Raw genomic sequence first — 23,114 nt, forward strand, 5'->3', positions numbered from 1 at the left:
AGAAACAGCGCCTGCGCCAGCCAGGATGGGCGACCTGGAGGTGGAGGGAAAGGGATGGTTCTTTCGCGCATGTGCAAAAGCGACGGAAGTGCGCGAGGAAGGCGGGCGAGCGGGAGCGCGGCTCGAGCAGCTCCCTGCCGATCACAGCCGAGCGCGCGCAGGATGGCGAGGGCGCGCATTACCGCGCGGAACGGACGTTGAGGGAGGCGGTGAGGGCGACCGCGCGCGCGCGAGACCGCCCCAGTCCGCAGCCCGGGTTTGACCGGATCTTTCCCCGCGGGCGCTGAGGCTGAAGAGGAAACGGCGGCCGGAGGTTTGTCCGGGGAGGGGGACGCGGCGGCGGCGTTTGTTCCCCTCTCCGCAGCTACGGGAGGGAAGAAAGGAAGGAGGATGCGGACCTGCTGCCGCGCAGCACCGAGCCCCCGCCGCTCTCGGGCGGCGTCCGTTGCAGTACGGACTCCGTGCTCTGCCCAGGGTCCACTCCTCTCCCTCTGCGAACTCTCGCTGCTTCCACCCGGCCAGGAGGCCGCTTTTGCCGTGTCGGCTCCGCGCGGCCTGTCACTGGGCGCGGCCCCTGGCCGTCTCGGTGTGTCCCCGCCCGGCGCTGCGGCTGCGATGGGCACCGGGACAGCCAGACAACAGGAGGAGGCTGCGGGCCGCCGCCGCCGCCGCCTCCCCGCACGGCGGACCCCAGGGGCGTTTGCGTGTGTCCGGTATTCACGTGCCTTCCCCTTCTGCCGCCGCGGCCCCTCGGGGATCCTAGTCGCCAGCGGTCGAGATGTAGGTTCATGATGGGGCTGTGCGGTACCTGAGTAACCTGCAGCCGGCTGCTGCCTTGCACTTGGTGCCCATTGTCCGGAGGGGGACGGGGAGGGCGTGAAACTTTGATGTTGGGGCTCCTTGGCTGCAAAGCTGTGATTGGAGCCTTTGAGGGGAAGGGCGCTGGAGGTAATGGCGCTGCGTTCTTGTCCAAGTGATCCCACCAGCATTGCATCGAATTATATCTGTGCAAGCAGCTGCTGCTTGCGGCAACTCCTAGGCTGTCTCCGTGTTTAAGTGTGGGATAACTGCAAGGATTACTAGTAGTAGTAGTCGTCAATTTAAGCTGGCCTTTAGTGTTTATTGTAACATATTGCTTCCTTTTCGGATTTGGGCACACACTTTAAGTATATAATATGCCTACCATAAGATGTAGAATAGTTTTGATTTTTTCCATCATTTGCACATTATTTCCACCGTTTAAATATTTTGCTGTTGAGTTATTTTCTTTCAGGAGACCAGATAATGATTGGACACATTCAGTAGCTTCTTTGAAGGGGAGAACAGTAATACCGTGTTATGATTTATAACATCATACCAATGTTTGTCTGAGTCTTATATATTTCTAAGGGGACCTGCAAAATCAGAAATTGTTGACTCTTGCTGTTTCATTATATAATGGAAACCCAAGAACATTTATTTTAAAATTTTCAGTTGGTCTCTTTACTTCAAAAATCCACTTGGGAAGATTCAACTGGAGAGAAAGTGTTATTCCTATTAAAATTTCATTAAGGCTGAATGTTGTAGTTAAGTAGTTGGGATATCATTGTTAAAGAGCAGGAAATTTGTAGTGATAATTAACTATCAATATACTGAATCATTTGGAAATTCCATAGAAAGTATTCAAAATTTATCTTCTCTCCAAATTTTATAACCTATCTGCACTTAGGAGACGTACGTGTAGAGACAGATACGTTTTTGTCTAATCACACGTGAATAATTATTCAGGTTATGGGCTCACAGGGCCCAATACTGCAAGATGCTGAGTATTACCCTCGGTATTTTACAAGGTTGGGCCAGTAAACAAATAGCAAACTCAGCTCTCCTAAGATGAGTTTCTTATTTTGAGCTGTATGATTGTGAAGAAGGCCTGAGTTGGTGCAGTTGCTTTTAAATTATTTTAGCACTTCACACTTGAGGTTTTTATGAGAGGGTAAGAGCCAATTTTAAGTCTAACTTTTTCAGGATATCACCAAAGACAAAGTTTAAGGTAATCTGAAATAATTTCTTATCTCATCTCCGTACTGCTTTGAACAGTTCTGAAATGTTGTATTGTAGAAGTTCTGGAACTGAAAACATGAACTAGCCAAGAAAAGAGACCGGCTGGTTAATATCCTAGTGCTGGAGGAAATATAAATTTATTTTCCCCATTATGGGGTTGGTGGACCTGACTAACAACATCCTTGATATGTCAGCGTTACTGAAATAAGTCCCAAGGAAAGCTGGATCTTTCCATTGGATAAGAATGACAAGAAGATTTACTTTTAAGGGTTTGAAAGTTTCCTCTTGATGTAATTTCTGTGGCTGGTCACCACAGGTTTTTCCTGTTCATGAAGATATATTTCCTCTTAACAAACCTTTTTCTCCACGCAGAGGAGTAAAAGACAGTGAAGAACTGGGCAACTGCTTTGTAATGTCCAAACATGTTTTAATACTGATTTATATAATATTTTAGATACACTCATATATCAGTCCATTATTAGGTCTTTGGAAGTATCCATATTCTCCTTTAATATCCGAATCTACCTGATGTCTTCAGGTTTCAGGACTCGGTTCTGCAAGAGCTTGGTGCCAGGGCAGCATCAGAACAGGCAGAGGAAAACATCATAAGATGTAGAACTGCTTCATCAATCACCTATTTCTTATTCAGTGGTGAAGCTGCATATTTGACTTGTTGTCCAACAGTTCAGAGCTAGTTCTAAGTATTGCTTCTCCCTCTATTCCACTTTTATCCTGGAGATCCCTTGTCAGAGTTGATTAATGTAAATGATCAATTTTAATCTAATTTAGCATGTCTATTTTTCAGTTATTTGCTCTGAGATTTTTATTCTTATTGGTTGGTATAACTATATTAAAATGTGCTGATTTGCAACTAACGTAGCAAATGTGCTGCTTTTTGTACTAGAAGGATAAAGTATACAGGCTTATTTGAGTAATTAGGTAGCTCAACACTTATTCACATAATTCTTTTTTTGTTAGAAGATAGCAAATGACATACTTTTTACAAGATTTCTTCTTATTTGTGAGCTGCATGTGGATGAAAATTGGAATGTCATTAAAATGCTTATAAGAAAAATTAGGCTAGTTAAAACATATTTTGATTTTTAAACTGATTTATTGACCAGAAGAGGAGACATTCATTGTAGTTAGTGAATTAGCAGATGCTTCTGGTCATCCTGAACCATATTTTCAAAGAAACCTAGATGCCTAAAGATATGGATAAGTAGTTTTAAAAAATTACATTAAAGCTTATGCATATGTTTAAAGCAGCTAGATACCATTTGAAAATATGAATCTCTGTGGTTTTCAAGTTATTAGAATTAGTAGATCACCCCCTCTCCCACATGGCTTTATTCATATGTTATGAAAAAGAAATTGTTCTTTCAAAGCACAAGCTATTTCTGAACTTTAACCGAACTTGTCCAAGAATATTTCATTTGCACCTGCTACCTAAATTGAAACCAAAAGTAATAAATTCAAACATTTTTTCTATTCAACACAGTAGTGGGTCCATAGTAAAGATTGAAAATAACAGGTACTGCCACCTATGACGATGTCACACTTTTATAAATCGAGTTGATTACCAAAAGTTAGGTGTCTTTGCCCTGGTTTTGAATGTAATTTGAAAAGCACCCTTTAATTTACTGAAGTGGGATATCTCATTGATGTAACATATTTGATCTAAATAATTCAATAAATAAGGCCTTTACATAGTTTCATAACATCAGAGTTGAACAGCTTTTAAAAGAAAAATACATTCAGTTTTTTAAGTTAGGAAATCTCTACTTTTTAATCACTCTGTTACTTTGTTGGTTTTGTTGCAGCTTGATGTTGAGCTGTTGTGGACCGATGGATAACTGAGGTCATTCTGCTTGAATATGCTATCCTGTCTACTACAGCCTCTCAACTCTTCCCTACCAGTGCATCCTTAGGCATTCCTATCATGAAACCTGAGGAAAAAAAGTTAGGCCATTCAGGTGTCACAGTTGGACATAGGGGTCAGTCTTATTCATTGTACTTCTATGAAAAAGATTTTCTTTTTTGTCCGATTGCGTGTCTCCAAAATCAGAGCAGCTTTTTTCAGAAAGATCAAGTTCCACATGTTGTTATACTGGCTTTCCATCATCCATATCCGTTTTCCCCTTCAAACTTAAGATGTCTGTTTCTGTATAGGTATTGGAACAGCTTATGGAAAATACTTTTCCTATGGCATGACCACTAACAATCCCTTTGCTCTTTGTTACTTCAAAAGTATCAGGTGTCTGGCTGTAACAGCTTCACCTCCAAAGGTCTTCATCCACAGGGTGGCAATGTAGCTCAGTGGAAAAGAATACTAGACTGAAACTCAGGCAATTTCTGGCCAGCTGGGTTGCCTTGAGCAAGTTGTTGCATCTTTGTTCCTTACTTTCCCTATTAGTATCATTATCCTAATTTTACAAAATCCAGTTGAGAGCTACTAAGGAAAAGTTATAAAAGTCCTAAAAGTTATAAATTATTGGATGAGTGCCCATGAGATTTTCATAAACATGATGATTGTGCATGACCTGAGTTATGAATAGTGGGACTTAAGGCTTCTTCCAGAATTGGAGCATCTTATTCACATCTCAGAGTACAACTGCAAACACTGGCAGCAAAATCATTCCAGATGTGGACAACATGAGGGCTGAGTACTTCAGAGATTTTCATGGCCCTTTGGCAGGAACTCCCACACAGTATTGAAGAGAGTTAATTTCAGTGATCATCTGCACTAAACAGGGGAGCCGAAATCTGATCTGACATATCATAGGTGGTTCACAGACTTCATACACATTTCTGCAGCTGATCTCTAAAGTACCTTCAGATAATTTCTGACAGTGATCAAGGTCATGTTGTTTGTGATCTAACTTAGGGTACTTAGTTTTCTCTCAGCTTCAACTTTTCTTTTCCCTTGCTCACCAGTCTGCCAGTTTATCTTCCGCCATTGGATAGGTCTGGCTTTCACTCATCAAATAGAACTTTCAGAAAACTTACTAGTGATGTCAAAAAGAACGCATTTGACTTTTGAGTCCTTAAAAACAATAATTTAAATTAAAATAGATTGGTGAGCTGTATTATTTGGGTAGAACAAAGTCATTTAGAGAAGTGACAAGATTTTACAAAGGATTAGGCTATGCATTAAGACGTGCCGTACATTAGCTACATGTGGATAAGTTCAAAACAGAAAAGCAGTCAAGTAGCACTTTAAAGACAACAAAATCATTTAGGTGATGAGCTTTCGTGCGACATAAATAGTTAATCTTTAAAGTGCTATTGGACTGATTTTTTGTTTTGATAGTATATAGGCTAACATGGCTATCTCTCTGTTATTATTCAACATGTGTATAAGTTTTGTTACAATGATATAACAATAAGGCATATTGATCTGGTAGTGTAAGCTGTGACTTGACATGAAAATCCTTTGCTTTTAGTGACACAAAAGCCTGTGTTTATATGTTGTCAACTTCTACATTTCAGTTCACTAGAAACTTGAAAGTCTGTATCAAGTCAATAATTCATGTTAATGCCTTGAAGTACAGAAAGTCATTAGTACAGTAGTTCTTCTGTCCCTCCCCCCACACCCACCAACAAAAATACCACCACACCCTGCTCTGGTATTCCTGAATGACTTAAAACCTTAACAGCCTTAGGTACAGTCACAGAAATGAGCATTTATTCCAAAGTTTGTTTCTATTGATGTTTTGACCTTCTAATGCTGTCATCTAGAGCTATGTGGTCTGTGTCGCTTTCAGCAGTTTGTTGTATGCATTCCTGTGTAGTACCTCTACCATGCTTCCCCAGTTCTGTTGTAAATATGGGAGTAGAGCATGAGGCATGATTTAAGTAACTAAAGACGTGTGATGGGTATGGATATGTATTTTAATGTGAACCCTATAATTCTCCATGCTTCTCCAAGTCATATCTCCTCGTAGCAGCATGGTATCCTGTGCGAGCTTTTTTGTCTCACCATTGGGAAAATGTCTGCCACCTCAGGGAAAGACTGGCAGCAGAAAAAGGCCCAGCCTTTCCAAGCTGCCTGTCTGCTCAAGATCCTTTTCTTGAAGCAATGAAAGCCCCACTGGGAACTAAGGAACTCTTTTCTTGCTGCCCACCCTTTGCCAGAGTTTCTCACTGATATGTAACCAGACAAGAGTGTGTATATGTATCCTCTTTTTCACTGTGGCTTGTAGCCACACAAACGCTACAGATACCATCAGTAGTGGGTAATGTAAATTTAACATCAGTGTGACACACCTGGAGAAAATATCACATGTCAAGCTGTTACTTAGAAGTAGGTGTTTGAATAATTTTTCCAGCATCTAATAGCCCAAAGACTACATCTGCTTGCCAGGGTAAAAATCTTATGGCACTGGGGCCGTGTCTACACTAGCTCCTTCCTTTTGGAAGGGGCCTGGTAATGAGCAAGCTGGGAAGATGCTAATGAGGCAATACTATGAATATGCAGCGCCTCATTAGCATAATGATGGCTGCATGCAATTCTAAAGCACCGCTTTCGAATCGCATGCCACCCGTGTAGATGGGTGCCTTTCAAAAGGACACCCCTCCCCCAGACTTCAAAGGCTCCTTCTTCCTATTTGATTTTGGGAAGAAGGAGTTTTCGAAATCTGAGGGTTGCTTTCTAGAGACCCCCTTCTACATGGGCAGTGCGTGAGAAAGAAGAAACAGGTACAGTGCTTCTGCTATTTTGATAATGAGATGCATATTCGTGGCAGTGCCTCATTAGCATCTTCCCAACTTGCTCATTACCCCATGTCCCTTCCTTTCAGAAAGGGCTAGTGTAAACGTAGCCCATGTGTCCTCTGGTTGTGTATTGTCTGTGTGTGTAAAATTTTAAATTGTAACACTTTTGGCAGTCCAGTCCTCATACAAATAAATAAGTGTGTTTGTTGCTTTTCGTGTACCCCCTTTTCCTTTCTGACTTCATCCACTTCTATTTTAATATAAAAGTTCATATCAGTCCATTTAAAGATGCACTGTACCTGTTCCTTCTTTCTCTCCTCAGTCCTTTTGTCGTTTTTATAAAATCATGTATCATTTTCTTCCCATTTTTGTAGTGTTTGCAAATGAAAAATTGCCGATATTTTCACCTAGTTGTTGTTTGAAATTTTTGTTTGAAATCTTAAACTTTTTATTTAGTTGTGTTTTCTCTTACAGTACTCCCCAAATCGTTCTTATTTATTTCTGTCTTAACCCATCAGTTGATCATCTGTCCACATGTTTCACTTGATCAGGTTGAGTAAATGTAATCAGATTATATATTTGCATTGCTTTTATTTTATAGTCTTACATTGGATGCTTTTGTGGATTTCTTTAGCTTCCTGATTATAAATAGATAACTTTCTAAAATTTCAGGTTTAAATGGTCATCTCAGAGAGAGAGATCCAGGGCCTCATTAAAGTTCCTTGCTGAGAACACCAAAAACTCAAAAAAATAAAATAAAATAAAAAAAATTTAGAATAAATAGTTTCTGCTGTATTTGCAGCAGGCATCACTTTTGTATATGTTGAACACTCACACACAAAGAAGGCTGAAATGCTTCAAACTGACTGCAGTAGACTTCTGATTTACGCTTGAGTTGCACTTTTGCAACCCCCATGTAAGTCAGATTTCCTGTGCAAAGTGGGGGAAGCCAAGAAACTGATGAAGGCACCAGCCCTGGTTAGTTTTCTGGCTCCAGGGAATTGAGGGGAGTTGTGGACCAGGTGGCAGCCTTGCTCCCCTCTGCTTGCGGGAGCTGGGAAGCTAACCAGCATCAGTGCTGGTCAGTTTCCTGGGTCCTACAGTGAGGCAGGGAGCTGGGAATGGGGAACCAGGCAGCAGCCTAAATCCAGGCTCTCCTTCATTGGTGGGAGCCTGAAAACTTATCACCACATTGCTGGTCAGTTTCCTGGCTCCCTGCCACTCTGGGACCCACGTGTGGCTTCTCCCATTTGTCTTTCTCCCTGACTTCCCCCAGCTGGGAGAAGCTGTGCTGGGCAGACAGCTTTGGCAGCGCAGCTTCTTCCAGCTGGTGAAAGCTGGGGAGAGGTCACACCGCTGCTGCTGGCCACCTGGCTTCCTACAGCTGGGGGAGCCAGGGAGGCATACAGCTGCAGACAGGCCTCCACTTATGCTTAATTCATGTTAAGCACAACTTGAAGTCACGGATTTTGGGTGTTCACTGTATTTTCCATCAAGGTTTGAGGTTTCAGGTCAATCAAACTCATACCATTAAATCCATTAGATATTTTTTTCTTAAATCACCCTCTTCATCCTTTCCTAAACATGCTCGGAGGGCCTAAAATGAGGCTTCTGATCTTGGCATATGTATATGAAGATTGTGACCTAGGGGAGGGGTTGGCAACCTGTGGCTCCGGAGCTGCATGTGGCTAAGGAGCCATTTGCAACCCTGAGCACTGCTGTTGCTGACTCCTCTTGCAACTCTGGAGGCTGCCACTGCTTAAATAAAAAACCCTAAATTCAGTTGCCCTCCCCTGAGCTAACTGAATGTAGATTTTTTTTGTTGAAGCAGTGGCAGTTGGAGCCACTGAGCAGTCATTTGTGGAGAGGGAGCCCGGAAATGAAAGCTGCCTGGGCAGGGAGCTGCCCCACATGAGCAGAAGTCTAAGCCAGCAGGAGAGCTGAGGGGAGGGCATCCGAGCCTGCCCCTGCCAGAGCTGCACAACCCAGCTGAGAAGGAAGAGGAGACTGTGGGGGGAGGTGGTGGCTGTGGCCACTGCAAAACTTCGTGTGCTGAGGCAAGTTAAGCCTGCAGAAGCTGGGGGGAGTGGTTGGGGCTCAAAGGGGTTAAGTATTGAGGGGGAAGGTTGGGGTTCAGTGGGATTAAGCCTGGGGGATGGGAGGAGGTCGGGGTTCAGGGGGTTAATCCTGGGGATATGGAGCAAGTTTGTGGGACTTGGGGGTAGAATTGGGGGCTGAAGCAGGTGAAGTCCAGAGATGGGGGTAACTTAACTTTCTAACTGGTACAAATCATTGTGTGCTCTGTTCTTAAAACAGGGGTGATAAAAAACACAGTTTGACGTTATTTATTTAGGACTGTCTTGTATTCATGTGCATTATGGCTCTTGAAGGATTGATTTTTTTTGTAACTGAACTTGGGGGGAAAAAAAGCTCTTCTCGCTATTTCAGTTGTGGACCCCTGACCTAGGGTTACTGAAAACTAAACTTTGTACTGTTAATACCAGAATGCCTCTTTTTGAAGTGATGAGTTTATGCTATCAAAAATATTTTAGTAAACATACAGTTTTAGACCCTGATGTACTGCGCTTAACTTGACTTCAGTAGAACTGTTCATATGTAAGCATCTGCTACATTAGAACCTTAATTCTGCATATTTTGTTTATATAAGTTTTGTAAGATTCAAATATATCTTATCAGTTGTGGCATTTTAAAAAGCAAACCAAAAACAAATCTGGCACTTACGTAGCCCACTAATATGGTTGAAGCACAAATTTACAAGTTCTGCAAAGCCTCAACCTGGTTTAAAAGAGTCAAGTGGTTTGAACTGCTCATATCCGAATGTTTGCAGATTGCAAAGCTCTGATTCTTTGGCACTAACATCTTGCGAGGGCAGTTTCTAACTGTTCCCAAAGGATATCAAAAATCTCACTTGAGCAAGGTGGATTGATTTATCAAAACAATTTAAAATGCAGTAAATCCCTGACTTACCTGTAGGGTTGCGTTCGTGGGCAACCCCATGTTAGTCGACTTTCATACAAGTTGGGGGGAGCCAGGAACCTGACCAACATTGCCACGCTGCTCAGTTTCCCAGCTCCTGGGACTGACAGGGAGCTGCAAACCAGGGGCAGCCTTGCTCCCCTCCTTGTGTGAGCTAGGAAACTGACAAGTGCTGCTGCCCTGGTCAGTTTGCTGGTTCCTGGGACTGGCCACCAGCAGCCTGGTTCCTGGTTCCCTAACACTTGGGGGAGCCAGGAAATTGACCAGCGTAGCAGTGCTGGTCAATTTCCCAACTCTTGCAAGTGGAGGGTTCCCGGCTCCTCGCCACTCATGTTTTTGACTCGCATTAATCCAAGTAACATGCAAGTCAAAATCTAGGGTTTTTATTGAAAATTTTGATTATGATCTAAATAACATGGCAATCTCAGTTTAAGTAATTGATTTTAATTTTGAATGTTTGTACTGTATTTCCCTACATAGAGGTTGGCTCTCTTTGGTTGGTAACCACTAAAACATATTGGCTATGTCTACATGATCCCAAAAGTTCAAAATGGCCATTTTGAAGTTTACTAATGAAGCGCTGAAATACATATTCAGCACCTCATTAGAATGCTGGCAGCCACAGCACTTCAAAATTGCCATGGCTCGCCACTGCACAGCTCATCCAGATGGGGCTCCTTTTCGAAAGGACCCCACCAACTTCAAAATCCCCTTATGCCTATCTGCCGAATAAGGAGATTTCGAAGTTGGTGGGGTCCTTTCAAAAAGCCCTGTCTGGATGAGCTACGTGGCGGCAAGCCGCTGCAATTTTGAAGTGCTGCAGCCACTGGCATTTTGATGAGGAGCTGAATATGTATTTCAGCGCTTCATTAGTAAACTTCGAAATGGCTATTTCGAACTTTTGGGGTAGTGTAGACATAGCCATTGATTTAAAGCTAAGGGATTTCCACTAAATTTGGTGCTGCGTTTTGCTGACTAGGATATTGCTAACTAATGCAATAGCTTAAATTTCTCTTGAGTCCTAATTCATACGTTTCAATTTAATAGGCATAATTTACCCTTTATTTACTAATTAATAAATTTATGATTTGTCAAGCTCTACTTGGGCTAAAATTAAAATTCAGTTAATGCACAAAAGTTTTAACTAATGATAGTATTTAAATACTATCAAGTGTTCTAGATATACAGTTTTTAAAAATGTTTAATTTTTAAATGCAAGTCAAAGTATTATCTGTGGTTAGTAAGTTAAATCAGATTGTTACAAATACTTAAGTTACACAAAGTCAAATCAATGATCTGGTGGATTTAACTGACTAATCCCCTAGAAACAATATTAGCTAAGTGCCAAACTAATGTTTGATAAATTGTGAAGGACAAGGTGATGGAAAGCAATTATTGTTATAACATCTGAGCGCTTGATTTATGTATACAAACTTTAAGCCAAGGTCTGCCATGAATATGCAGCGCCTCTTTAGCATAATGGAGGTGGCAGTGATTTGAAAGTGCCACTTTTGAATCATGCACCACCTGTGTAGAAGGGGGAGTTTCAAAATGACCCCCTCAGTCTTTGAAAGCCCCTTATTTCTATTTCATTTTAGGAATAAGGGGCTTTGGGAGATTGGGGGTTCCTTTCAAAAGGCCCCCATCTGCATGGGCGGCATGCAATTCGAAAGCGGGACTTTTGAATCTCTGCAGCTACCATTATGCTAATGATGTGGTGCATATTCATGGTAGCATCTCCATTAGCATCTTCTGATCTCGCTCATTATCATGCCCCTTTCTAAAGGAAGTGGCTAGGGTAGACGCAGCTGTAATGGGAGAGTCTTGAAATCAAACAAGTCAAGTGTAAACTTAGGTGACTCCATTTTGGAGATATATAATGACCCCAACAAAAATTAGAAAGAGAAGAAATCAGATGTGTTTTTAATTCTGTGTTCCAAGTATCACGTGTCCTATAGTAGAATTTTTTTCTGAAAAGTTTATATGTGACATGCAAAACTAGTGGATGTGGTTTTGTTTAAGGTTGTGTGGAATGTGGGATATATGACGAGCAGTAACAGGAAGATAGTTTTCTCATTATGGAAAGGCTAGGGTTTCTACTGTTGATCATTATTTAAATGCACAGGGCAAACAAAAGAATTTTGTTAATGTTGGGATGGAATACAAATCCTAAAAATATAAGCCACATCTGCCCTACAGCATCTGTCAACAGCAGTTTGTCACAAGAGATCTTCTGGCAAAACTTCTGTTGACAGATTACATCCACACACAAAAGCAGATCCAAAGAGCAGTCTGCTCTGTCAACAGAGCAGCCAGACTGTCTGGCCTACTGGAAGTTCTGCGAACAGGGCTGCCTGGTGAACTGGAAGCCCTGACTGTCAACAGAGGGCCTCCCTGGAGTGTCTACATGCCTTTTTTGTAGACAGAATCTGTCGACAAAGGTGTTAATCCTCATTGTGGAGAGGTAGAATGCTGTTGGAGGAGGTGCCAAGTTTTGTGGACAGATAGTTGACAAAAAACGCATTTTGTGTGTAGACTCTGCAAGTTTGGTCAACAAAAACCTCTAGTGTAGACATAGCCATAGATTGTAGCTATCTTTACCTTTAGCTGGAGCAAATAAAGGGGTTCGTATCTCTAAAAATATTAAGAATTCATGGTATTCCTGAGAGAGGAATGCAGTCATAAATACACAGGATTGCCAAGTGAACCTTAACTTTGTCATCTGACTTTGATTTTAACTTCTCCAAATTGTACAGTCCTAAAATTTATTTTTTTCTGTTCTGTTAAATGTGTCTAGGGTTTTTAACTTTAAAAACATAATGTACAAAGCTTTCTTCCTTTCCCTATCTTTATTTTTAACCTTTAGATATTTTTGCACTTTTCAATATCTTTCTACAACTGTGTGTGGTGTTTAAAATTGTATTTCAAATAATGTGCACTCAATGCAATCATTTTAGTCAAACTGTGAAGAAATTATGGTTTGAAAAGATGCTAATTTGTGAACCAATTTTATTTTCTTGCTTGCAGCCACTGATCATGAGATGTTTCCACAAAATCTACCTCAGACCTCATTTTTGCTCGTTAATGTGCTGCATCATTGCAAATCTCAGCAGAAGCTCTACAAACTCTTGAAAGTGTTTTGAGAAAACATGACACAAATCAATGCATGATGACCTAGTAGTAGGTTGAAGTCTGAAACATTCTTGATACAGCAATCCAAGATAACACTGCCTAATGTATCAATATAATTTCTAAACGCTGCGAACGTCTCCTGCAGTTTCTTCTTGTTTCTCCAGAAACATTCATTTGACTTTTCTTGTGCAGAAAGATCCTTGCTTCTCTAATCTGGTCCTGGGAATATTAATGGAATACAACCATGTCTACTCAGGACGAAAGGCAGATCAATACTGAATATGCTGTATCTTTGCTGGAGCAGTTAAAATTGTTCTATGAACAGCAATTGCTAACTGACATAGTGTTGATTGTTGAGGGCACTGAATTCCCCTGTCATAAGATGGTTCTTGCAACATGCAGCTCTTATTTCAGGTAAGTGTTCAAATCATGATCCATTCATTCAGGTAAAGACATTTGTACTGTTTTGTAATCAGTGCTAGATGTACATAATTAAAAATGAATGTATAGCCCAACCAGATTGTTAGGGTTGGATATATGAAGTGAATAGTAGAGCTCTTAAATATGATTTTAAGTTATAGTAACATTAAAAGGTCAAAGTAGGGTTTTCTAATACCTCATGACTTGTTGCAGCCAAGCATTTATAGAGAGGTGGTGTTTTTGTTTTTGTTTTTAATTTCAGAAGCCCTGTTCTGGATTTAGTCCTGGCTCTGTAATGGAGTTCATGGTCTGTCTTCAGCACGTGGAACAGCGTTTTCCAGCTTTAGCATATTTTCTCCTTTCTGTTGACATGGTTCTAAAATAGGCTAAGTTTAGTAGGGATTCCCCAATGAGAGGAAGCGGTCCCTTCATCACTTCCCCTAACACTCCTTGTTCTCTCTGTTGCTGGAATTCTGCTCTCTTCCTGTTCTCTGTTCCTGTCTTCTGCTCGTTCTTTTAACTGTAGGGATTTCTGATCTTATAACTTCATGTTTTGATTGGGATAATAAAAATAGGCACAGTAGAAGCCAGAGCCTCTGTTTTGGGTTTCAAAGAGAGCTGCCCCTCTTCAAGATTGAGGATTAAGCGTTGTTTTAATCCTGAAATCCTAACTGTGCCAGGGCTACTTATTTCTGTTATGAGCCGCTTGTGTAGTTTTAAGTCCTGTGGATCCTGGGTTGTTTAATTCTCTTTTAAAGGGGTTTCCTTATGTGCATTTCTTAATTCTCATACTATATTTGTGGATTCCTCTGTACCAGGGTTTAGGAAAAACATAATCTGTGCCGGGATTTTGGAGCAGGGCTCAGTCATGTATATTGCCAGTGAAACATTTTTCTGCCTATCTGGTCCTGAAAGTGAAAGCCTTAAACTAGAGCTTGAGACTGATAAGTTAGTAGTAACCATGGATTCTCTATATCACTTGGGGGTCTTCATTTCTTTTTAGCTAGCTAGAATTGGGTTTCCCAAAACATTTTACTTGTAATATGGCTTCGCAGCATGGGGAGTATTGAAACCACTATTACAGTAAGCTTTTTCATATCTCTCATTCTAGCATCCAGAACTCTCAAATAACTGGCATTTTAACCATAAGTAAATTTTAGTTGTTTTTCAATAAGTACAGTATAGTGAAAGTAAATGCAAAAAACAAGAGCAAATAGAGTATAAATTTACAGTGTATAATACTACAGTTGTTGGTAAGTAAAGTACTCTGCATACATTTTTGTTTGTTTCTTAATATCTAATCATGTGTTTCTTTAGTGTTATGCATTGCTAGGTATACCTCTCTGAATATCCAGCAACATCCCAGTCCCAGGGCTGCCAGATATGAAAGTTTACTGTGTATACGTTTGGGCCTCGAGACAGTGATGGCAGGGGTCTTTTAAGATGTGTTTCTGTAGAATGCTGTAGTGCGTTCTTGCAACAAAATTTGTGGTGGACTGAGAGTGCAGCTGCCAACTCTTGTTGCTGGCCAGTCTGACAAACCTTTCTCTATCTGTGCCTCCCCTGGCCCTTCAGCAAGACCCTGCCCTGAGGAAGTTGGGTTGGGAACTCACCAGTCACCTGTGGCATCCCAGGCTTCTTGCTCCCCAGCCAGTAGAGAGCAGAAGAGCTGCCTGAGAAATGCATTGGCAACAATATGCCACAGCTGCATCTACTGACAAGAACCACCTTCTGTGCCACCCAGATTGGCTCTTTGTATCTCCAGAGGAGCTGCCTGTAGCCCGAAGTACAAACACCAAGGGCAACTATTTTGCTGTCCTTGGTGAGAACTATTCAGAAGCAACAGTTGGGCTTTGCAGAGAGGAGCTGCTGCTTTGGTCTCTAATCTCTACGCATTGGGAGCTGTTGTGGCTGTGGAAAAAAAAAACAAAAAAAACTAGTGACTGTATGTGGGCATGGTGGCTTACTCTCATACATAGCCTGACATGGTTTTATCTTGGCTAATACTTCCTAACAAAATGGGAGTATCGGGCCACAAGCTACTTCTCCAAAGACGTGTCTTCTACTGCTTCACCAGCCTCACATTGGTGTGGGAGGTTTTTTTTTCGGTCCACTGGAACAAAGTACAGTGATATTTTTCTAAGTGATTTTACAGCTTGTAATTGATTGTCTTGAATAAAACCATCTCTAGTATCATATAGAACTCAAAGGGAGCTCGAGAGATTGTCAAGTTCAGTCCCCTACTGTCACAGTGGGACCTATCACCTTCCCTTACAGATTTTTTTTTTTTAATTTAATCTGAGCTGCCCCAGGCGCTTGAAAGCCTCCCCACCCTCCCTGACTGAACTCACAACCCTGAGTTTACAAGGCCAGTGACCTAACTACTGAGCTATTCCCTCTCCCTAGTGTTTGAAAAGCAAGCTTACTGTCCACAGTGAAAATTACTGGTGCAAGGGAAAAGGCTTGAGAGGAGGCACAATAATTTAAAGGGTAAAAATATATGACCACTTTATCTTTTTTAACAAATATTTTTAAATGTAACATACCAACAATCTTGTCTTTTCATATACATCGTCTTTTTTGGCTTCGCATTGCTGTTTTTCTATTTTTATTTCTGATGGAGCACCTCTTCCTAAACTAACTTTTTTAAGTGTCTGCCTTCTTCCTGTATTGTTGTCTTCTTCCTCCCATTGTTTATTTTGTGCCCCCTTCAAGTTTTAGACAATCTGTTTGATACATGCAAAAAATAATGCTTTTGTTTTGTAATGTCTGATCTTTCCTTTCCCTGATAGCCATTCAGTCAGATGCAGGATTCAAAAAGTCACCTGAAAGTCAAGAATTTAAAATTACTATCCAAAAATAATGGGGAAGTCCAACTGCTCAAAAAAATTGCATATTTAGGAAACCTTTTTTTCTCTCTTCTCCATAGTGAAGTTTCAGGAAAAGAAAATTTTAACCAAGAAAGATGCTATCACTGAGTCTTGCTCATGGATTTAGTATGTGTTTGTTTAGAAGTCCTAAAATCATTCTGGGTTCTGGAAGATTGGGGAGTGAGGGGAAATTATGCCCCACCCATTGCCTCTTGTTAGTGGAGGAAGACAGGCAAATCTTGTTGCTCAGCAGTTTTTGATTTGCAGACTTAGGATTGCTGTATTGTTTGAAGTTTGTTTTATTTTGTCTTTTAATTTTGAAAAAAGCTTGGATACTGTAAAAGCTAACATGTCTATTTGGGTTGTCACTGGCAAGGATATGTTTCAATTCCTGATTAGGATTTCCTTGTCTTAGGAGTTACAACAGATGACAGTTAAGTGGAAAAAAGTCTGAATTTGTGGGCATTTCTGTGTGGCTTTTCTTAAATGTGAAAACAAACTGATAACCACTAGTTACAGGTGTGTACTTCCCCATAGGCTTTGTGGAGAGAACTACAGTGGAGAGTAAAACGTAATTTGTAGCACATCAAGCTATTGCAGTATTCAATACCAAATCTCTCATTTTGAGTGCAGTGATATTTTTAAACATGTAATTCTCCCCTTTTAAAAAAAATCGGGAATCTGAATTTGTCACCTGGTACATTGTGAATCACTAATAATGCGTCAGTCTGCTTTCACATGGTATTTGTAACTTCAGAGTTCCAGCAATTCTAGAAATAACTAGTCATTAAACTTAGACAAATTATGGGTGGCTAGTGATCAAAAAATGCCAGTGGTTAGAAATATCAAAGCCCTCACAAAGTTATTAGAATATGCAGCCAAGCCTTTTTCTAAGATGTGCTTGGTTTTTTATGTGAGAATGGGAGGTCAGGCACTGGGTGTGGAGGGAGGTATGAGGTTTTGTAGTGCTGTCTTTTCTTATTTTCCTTTTCTTGGCTTCCATTTTAAATAGTTTTTTATATGAGATTTTTGTAATGCAAACGTAAGGTTAATCTAAATTCCAAAGACAGGAAACATTCACATATTCAGGTTTTCAGTAAAGTGCTAAACTTTGCATGAGAAAAATCATACACTTTTGTTGTAAATACTGATTAATGAAACCTCCATTTTTTCTCATCACCTGCCAGTGCATACAGCAATATAGTGTAGTGCTTGTCCTTATAACAGACAGCCAAATTAGATTAGGCAGGTAATGTAAGTAGTATGTGTTCTATATGTAAAGAAAGAAAACCATCCTCTTTTTGTTATTGTATTACACTTTCAAAGTTTTAAAGCTGAACTTCCCTCCTAAGTAAGGAGAAAAGCAGGTACTGATTTCTGAAAAAAAAATTGGCAGATAAAACATATGTCAGACTTCCAAATCTGAGGAGTCCACTGTGTTTAAAAAAGCCATAAGACTTGTTTGGCAGGCAATTGTGCCTTTCTGTCAACCCAACCACTTCTCTTATGCCCCTGTCTTAACATAGGTTCTTAAGCAACAGGTTAAGATGTATGAATTTCTTTAAAAAACAAAATAAGAACAACATTCATTGTTCAGGATGCATTTTCGACATTTGTTTTTAACGACTTCTTTTGGAAAATGCACCAGTCATTTTTGGAAAATAAGTGCTGTAAAATGTTTCTCCATTTTCTGAGAAAACATACAACCATGTCATGTCCATCCCCACTTATGGTTTAGAATAGTATGATTGCCTACATATTGAGTACTAGATTTTCTTACATAGAAAACATTGACGTGACTAATATAATTGGAAAAAACTTTAGTAAAACATTTATCTTAAATGCTGGATGATATGGTAAGTGCTAAGTTAATGTAAAAGGAAAATCATGGGGATATTTAAAGCTTGAAATTGAGAGATTTTTAGATATCTTTCTCCTTTGTTGTTGGTGTTGGAGTAATTAAACTAAAAGAGGTTACTTTTAAGATTACAATATTTTGTCCTTGTCAGCCTTAATTTGGTATTTCTCTCCTCAGGGCCATGTTCATGAGTGGGCTAAGTGAAAGCAAACAAACACATGTACATCTGAGGAATGTAGATGCAGCCACTTTACAAATTATAATAACATATGCATACACGGGTAACTTGGCAATAAGTGACAGCACGGTAGAACAGCTTTATGAGACTGCTTGCTTCTTACAGGTAGGAACATCATGTATATTTTAAGTAAAGATGCATGATAACTACTCAATTTTGGTAGCATAATGTTTCTATTTTTCCTTCATTTTCAGTTAAATACCCAACCCTGTCTCCTTTTTTAAAGAGGGTAATTTTTCTCTCAAGATTGTCCATTTTACCAAAATAATCCCACAGCCAACCTATTTTTATGGTTTCTGAAAGAGTGAAATTCAAAACAATTTCTGAAACTTCACTTTTGTAAAAAGCAAAGCAAAATGCACAAAAAGGAGGGGGGGTTTGGTATCAAACAATTTGCATATCACAAACATGGAAGTGTTCATAGAAATCAAATGGTATAATCAAACTACATTTACTTTTCTAGATTAAATGAGATGTTCTTTGTTCAAAAACCTGTAACTAGCAATGTCAGTGCAGTTATTCCTTTTTTGATTGTAGATAAAGCATTAGGTCTTTAGCTACAGTACTTAATTGGTCTTTTTTTGCATTACAGGTAGAAGATGTTTTACAGAGATGTCGAGAATATTTAATTAAAAAAATAAATGCAGAGAACTGTGTGCGATTATTAAGTTTTGCTGATCTCTTCAGCTGTGAAGAGTTAAAACAAAGTGCTAAGAGAATGGTCGAGCACAAGTTCACTGCTGTATACCACCAGGACTCTTTCATGCAACTGTCACATGATCTTCTGGTAGACATTTTAAGCAGTGACAATTTAAATGTGGAAAAAGAGGAGACAGTTCGTGAAGCTGCTATGTTATGGCTGGAATACAACACAGAATCACGATCACAGTATTTGTCCTCTGTTCTTAGCCAAATCAGAATTGATGCACTTTCAGAAGTAACCCAGAGAGCCTGGTTTCAAGGATTACCACCTAATGATAAATCAGTGGTGGTGCAAGGATTATACAAATCTATGCCCAAATTTTTCAAACCAAGACTTGGTATGACTAAAGAAGAGATGATGATATTCATTGAAGCTGCTGCTGAAAGCCCTGGTAGTCTTTACTCTTCTGTCTGTTACAGCCCCCAGGCAGAAAAAGTTTACAAGCTTTGTAACCCTCCTGCCGACTTGCATAAGGTTGGAACACTTGTAACTCCTGATAATGATATCTATATAGCAGGTGGGCAAGTTCCTCTGAAAAACACGAAAACCAATCACAGTAAAACTAGCAAACTTCAGGCTGCCTTCAGAACTGTGAATTGCTTTTACTGGTTTGATGCACAGCAAAACACTTGGTTTCCAAAGACTCCAATGCTGTTTGTTCGTATAAAGCCTTCCTTGGTCTGCTGTGAAGGATACATCTATGCAATTGGAGGAGATAGCGTGGGTGGAGAACTCAACAGAAGAACTGTGGAAAGATATGATACCGAGAAAGACGAATGGACCATGGTAAGCCCATTGCCTTGTGCATGGCAGTGGAGTACAGCAGTAGCGGTTCATAACTGCATTTACGTAATGGCACACAACTTGATGTACTGTTATTTTCCCAGGTCAGATGCTTGGGTAGAAATGGCTATGAGACAAACTAGTAGATGCTTTGCTTCAGCTGCTGCTTTTGGTGACAAAATATTCTATATTGGAGGATTGCATATTGGAAGCAATTCTGGTATAAGACTCCCGAGTAGCACCGTAGATGGGTCTTCCGTAACTGTGGAAGTTTATGATGTGAATAAAAATGAATGGAGAATGGCAGCTAATATCCCTGCTAAGCGATATTCTGACCCTTGTGTTAGAGCTGTTGTAATCTCCAATTCTTTGTGTGTCTTTATACGCGAAACTCACATGAATGAGAGAGCCAAGTATGCCACCTACCAATATGATCTGGAGCTTGATCGATGGTCTCTACGACAGCATATATCAGAACGTGTGCTCTGGGACTTAGGAAAAGACTTCCGATGCACTGTAGGAAAGCTGTATCCATCTTGCCTTGAAGAGTCCCCATGGAAACCTCCAACCTATCTCTTTTCACCAGATGGGGCTGATGAGTTTGAGCTGGATGGGGAAATGGTTACTCTGCCACCTGTATAGCTCGCCAGTTAGAGACTGCACATCTGCTTCTGGGCTCAGTTACCTTGAAATAGAAACTTTCATGAAAGAGCAGGGCTGGAAATTAAAACATTAAACCTGTCTTTCATAATGGTATTTTTATGCCCTAGTTATAGTTTGCAGTCATTCAGTATGAATCAGTGACTTTTACAAGCGGATATGCTTCCATAATCTGAGATACTATCTGATAATTAAGAGAAACCTATATGTATATCATGAGCTTAAGCATCTGACTACTGTCTAAAGAATTAATTTTTAGTCCTATGATGGTTTTTCAGTTCAAAATAAAAAAGCAGTTATTGTTGCTAGGATAGTATGTCAAAATTGTTCTGAAAAAATCTTCCACTTACGTTTGAACTACATCTGGATATTATACTTTAGTACTCATATAATTTCCAGTGTGGCCTAAGTAATGGAATGCACTGCACTTAACACCAATATCTGTATTGGTATAGTAATGCCATTAAAAGAAGAATAAACAAATCCCATGGATCTACCTGTGGTAGGAAGGGTAGATCTTCCATTGTATGGGAACATGCAGGGCAAAATGACTGCAGGTTCAGTCAAAGTGTATTATTAGGTGCATGGATTCTATTTTCACTAACTTATACCTGTCTGTTTAGAATACAGGTCTTCCAAGCAGCTGGTGGATTACCAGATGTGGACTTAAATTGCTGGGCTTGCAATAGGAATTGCCAGCCACTCATAGTGCGGGTCTGTGTGGAGCTTTAATCAATAAATGCCTCCACATTCTGTATTACAGTAACATTGGCTCATGTATATCACTTCCTGCTGCTGATGTATTTTTTCCAATGTAAAACAAAGTTTTAGTGTGGATTAACCAGGTCTTTATTTTTGTTAATTTAATAACAAGCATTACTGTAGTGTGATTGTGTATAGATATCCATTAGCTATCAGGTTTTTTACCTTTTTTGGGGGGGAGCGAATTGTTCAGGAATATTCTGTACGCTGTGTGCAGGAGAGCAGATGACTAGTGCTGCTCTGGCATTAATCCCAGGAACCACTAGCAGTAGCGGGGCACCGCCAATCTAACATGAACACAGGTGCTTCATGACAACCTAACTAGCATGTTCAGCTGCATCATGTTCTGGCACTGTATTTTGAATGACATTAATTTATTAAAAAAGACTGAATCTGAATTAAGATTTTTGGTGTGCTCTGTGGTCGAAAGAGTATAGCTATGATTTTTTCTTTCAGCGTTGGCTTGGTGATGGGAAGTTAGCTTGTTTAAGTGCAGTTTGACAAGTCATGAAACATGCATACAGTAAACCCTCGCAATGCGGGATTTTGAGTTGCACTTAACTTGTATTAACATGAGTTAAGTGCAGCTCAAAACTCAACCCCCCCACCGTGGCCCCGTTCAACCCCTTTCGCCCTGCGTGGCCCTGGTTCAAGCCCCCAGTCCCACTCATCACTGACGTGCAGCTCCAGCTCAAAACCCCATTTCGTGCGTGGCTCCAGCTCAGCCCGCCCCCCCACACCCTAGTTCAGCAACTGGTGTGTGGCTCTGGTTCGATCCCCACAATCATCTCCCCAGCAGGGCTTCAGCTCAAACTCCCCTCCACCCATGGCCCCAGTTCAACGCCCCCGCCTCCTCCCCCAGTGCATGACCCCAACTCAAACCCCCTGCGGCCCCAGTTCAAACCTCCTGCGGCCTGGCTTGTTTCCCAAGCATGGCTCTGGCTCACCGCCCTCATGCATGGCTCTAGCTCAACTCCCCTGCCCCAGTTCATCCTCCCTGCCCCCGCCCCGCACGTGGCTCCAGCTCAACTCCAGCCCCTTGCAGCTGTAACCCACCGCCAGGCTTAACCCTCCCCAACTGCCCCCCCCCAACCCCAGGGCTTACCTTTCAAAAGGTACTCCAGGTGCTTCTGCTGCTTCCCTGGCTGCAGAATGCATTCCACCGAGGAGAAAAGCCGCCTCCGACTTAGGCAAAATTTGAGTTACATGAGAGTGCATGGGAACGGAACCCTTGCGTAACTCGAGGCACTACTTGTTCAGTGAAACTGGAAGTTAAGCTGGATGACCTGTTTGAATTTGTTTACTTGAAACAAATTACCATGTAATGCTTATCAAATGTAAGAGGGAAAAGTGTGGAACAGTCTCCATAAAATGCTAAGTTGGAAATCCCACTGCGAGGGGAGAGACTCCTTGATTTGCATAAATAGAATCCGACAGAAAGGTCTAATTTTAGGAAATAAATATGCATCTTGATAGTAACAGTTATATTGGAAGATCAAATATTTACATTGCTGTAAATATAAAAGTGTATTTAATATCTTTTGATTCTTCAACCATTCATGAGACAAGATGTGCATCTTAAAATGTTGTGTTAAAATTCACATTCTCACATCTGTGGTTACAACACTGTCATCTTGTGGTTCTAGATCATGTTTTAGAACATACGGAAACCAGTTTTAGCCCAGGGTTAATGTTTGCATTTGTGCTCATATACATTTTTCAGACTGGGGACTTACAAATATTTATACTGTCCCTCTTGGTTTTTTTTTTAAACTGTTAATTTAACTCATGTCTCTCCACCCCTACCTTCCAAACAAAATATTTTAAACTTGTATACCCAGCATTAATGTGCAGCTTCCAAGTACCACACCTCCATGGACTACAGGAAAGTATGTCTGGTTTGCAGTATGTTATAATGTGGGAAAACAACTCTGA

The 23,114-nt window shown here is 40.7% G+C and overlaps 1 protein-coding gene across 4 annotated transcripts; it reads left to right on the plus strand.

Moving 5' to 3' along the window:
* Nucleotides 1-131: 131 nt before the first annotated feature.
* Nucleotides 132-22,571, plus strand: KBTBD2 (kelch repeat and BTB domain containing 2). Of its 4 annotated transcripts, none has more exons than XM_074988146.1 (4): nucleotides 132-313; nucleotides 13,078-13,299; nucleotides 18,211-18,376; nucleotides 18,864-22,571. In XM_074988146.1, exons 2-4 carry the CDS (start codon nucleotides 13,130-13,132, stop codon nucleotides 20,397-20,399), a joined length of 1,872 nt encoding a protein of 623 aa, XP_074844247.1. In that variant the 5' UTR covers nucleotides 132-313; nucleotides 13,078-13,129; the 3' UTR covers nucleotides 20,400-22,571. The 4 variants fall into 4 exon arrangements, with proteins under 4 accessions (XP_074844247.1, XP_074844245.1, XP_074844246.1 ...); XM_074988144.1 differs by having other exon boundaries at nucleotides 157-313; nucleotides 12,781-13,299; XM_074988145.1 differs by lacking the exon at nucleotides 132-313 and adding an exon at nucleotides 3,810-4,037 and having other exon boundaries at nucleotides 12,781-13,299.
* The last annotated feature ends 543 nt before the right edge of the window (nucleotides 22,572-23,114 follow it).

The sequence above is a fragment of the Carettochelys insculpta genome, chromosome 2, assembly GCF_033958435.1.
Source record: "Carettochelys insculpta isolate YL-2023 chromosome 2, ASM3395843v1, whole genome shotgun sequence".
Lineage (NCBI taxonomy): Eukaryota > Metazoa > Chordata > Testudines > Carettochelyidae > Carettochelys > Carettochelys insculpta.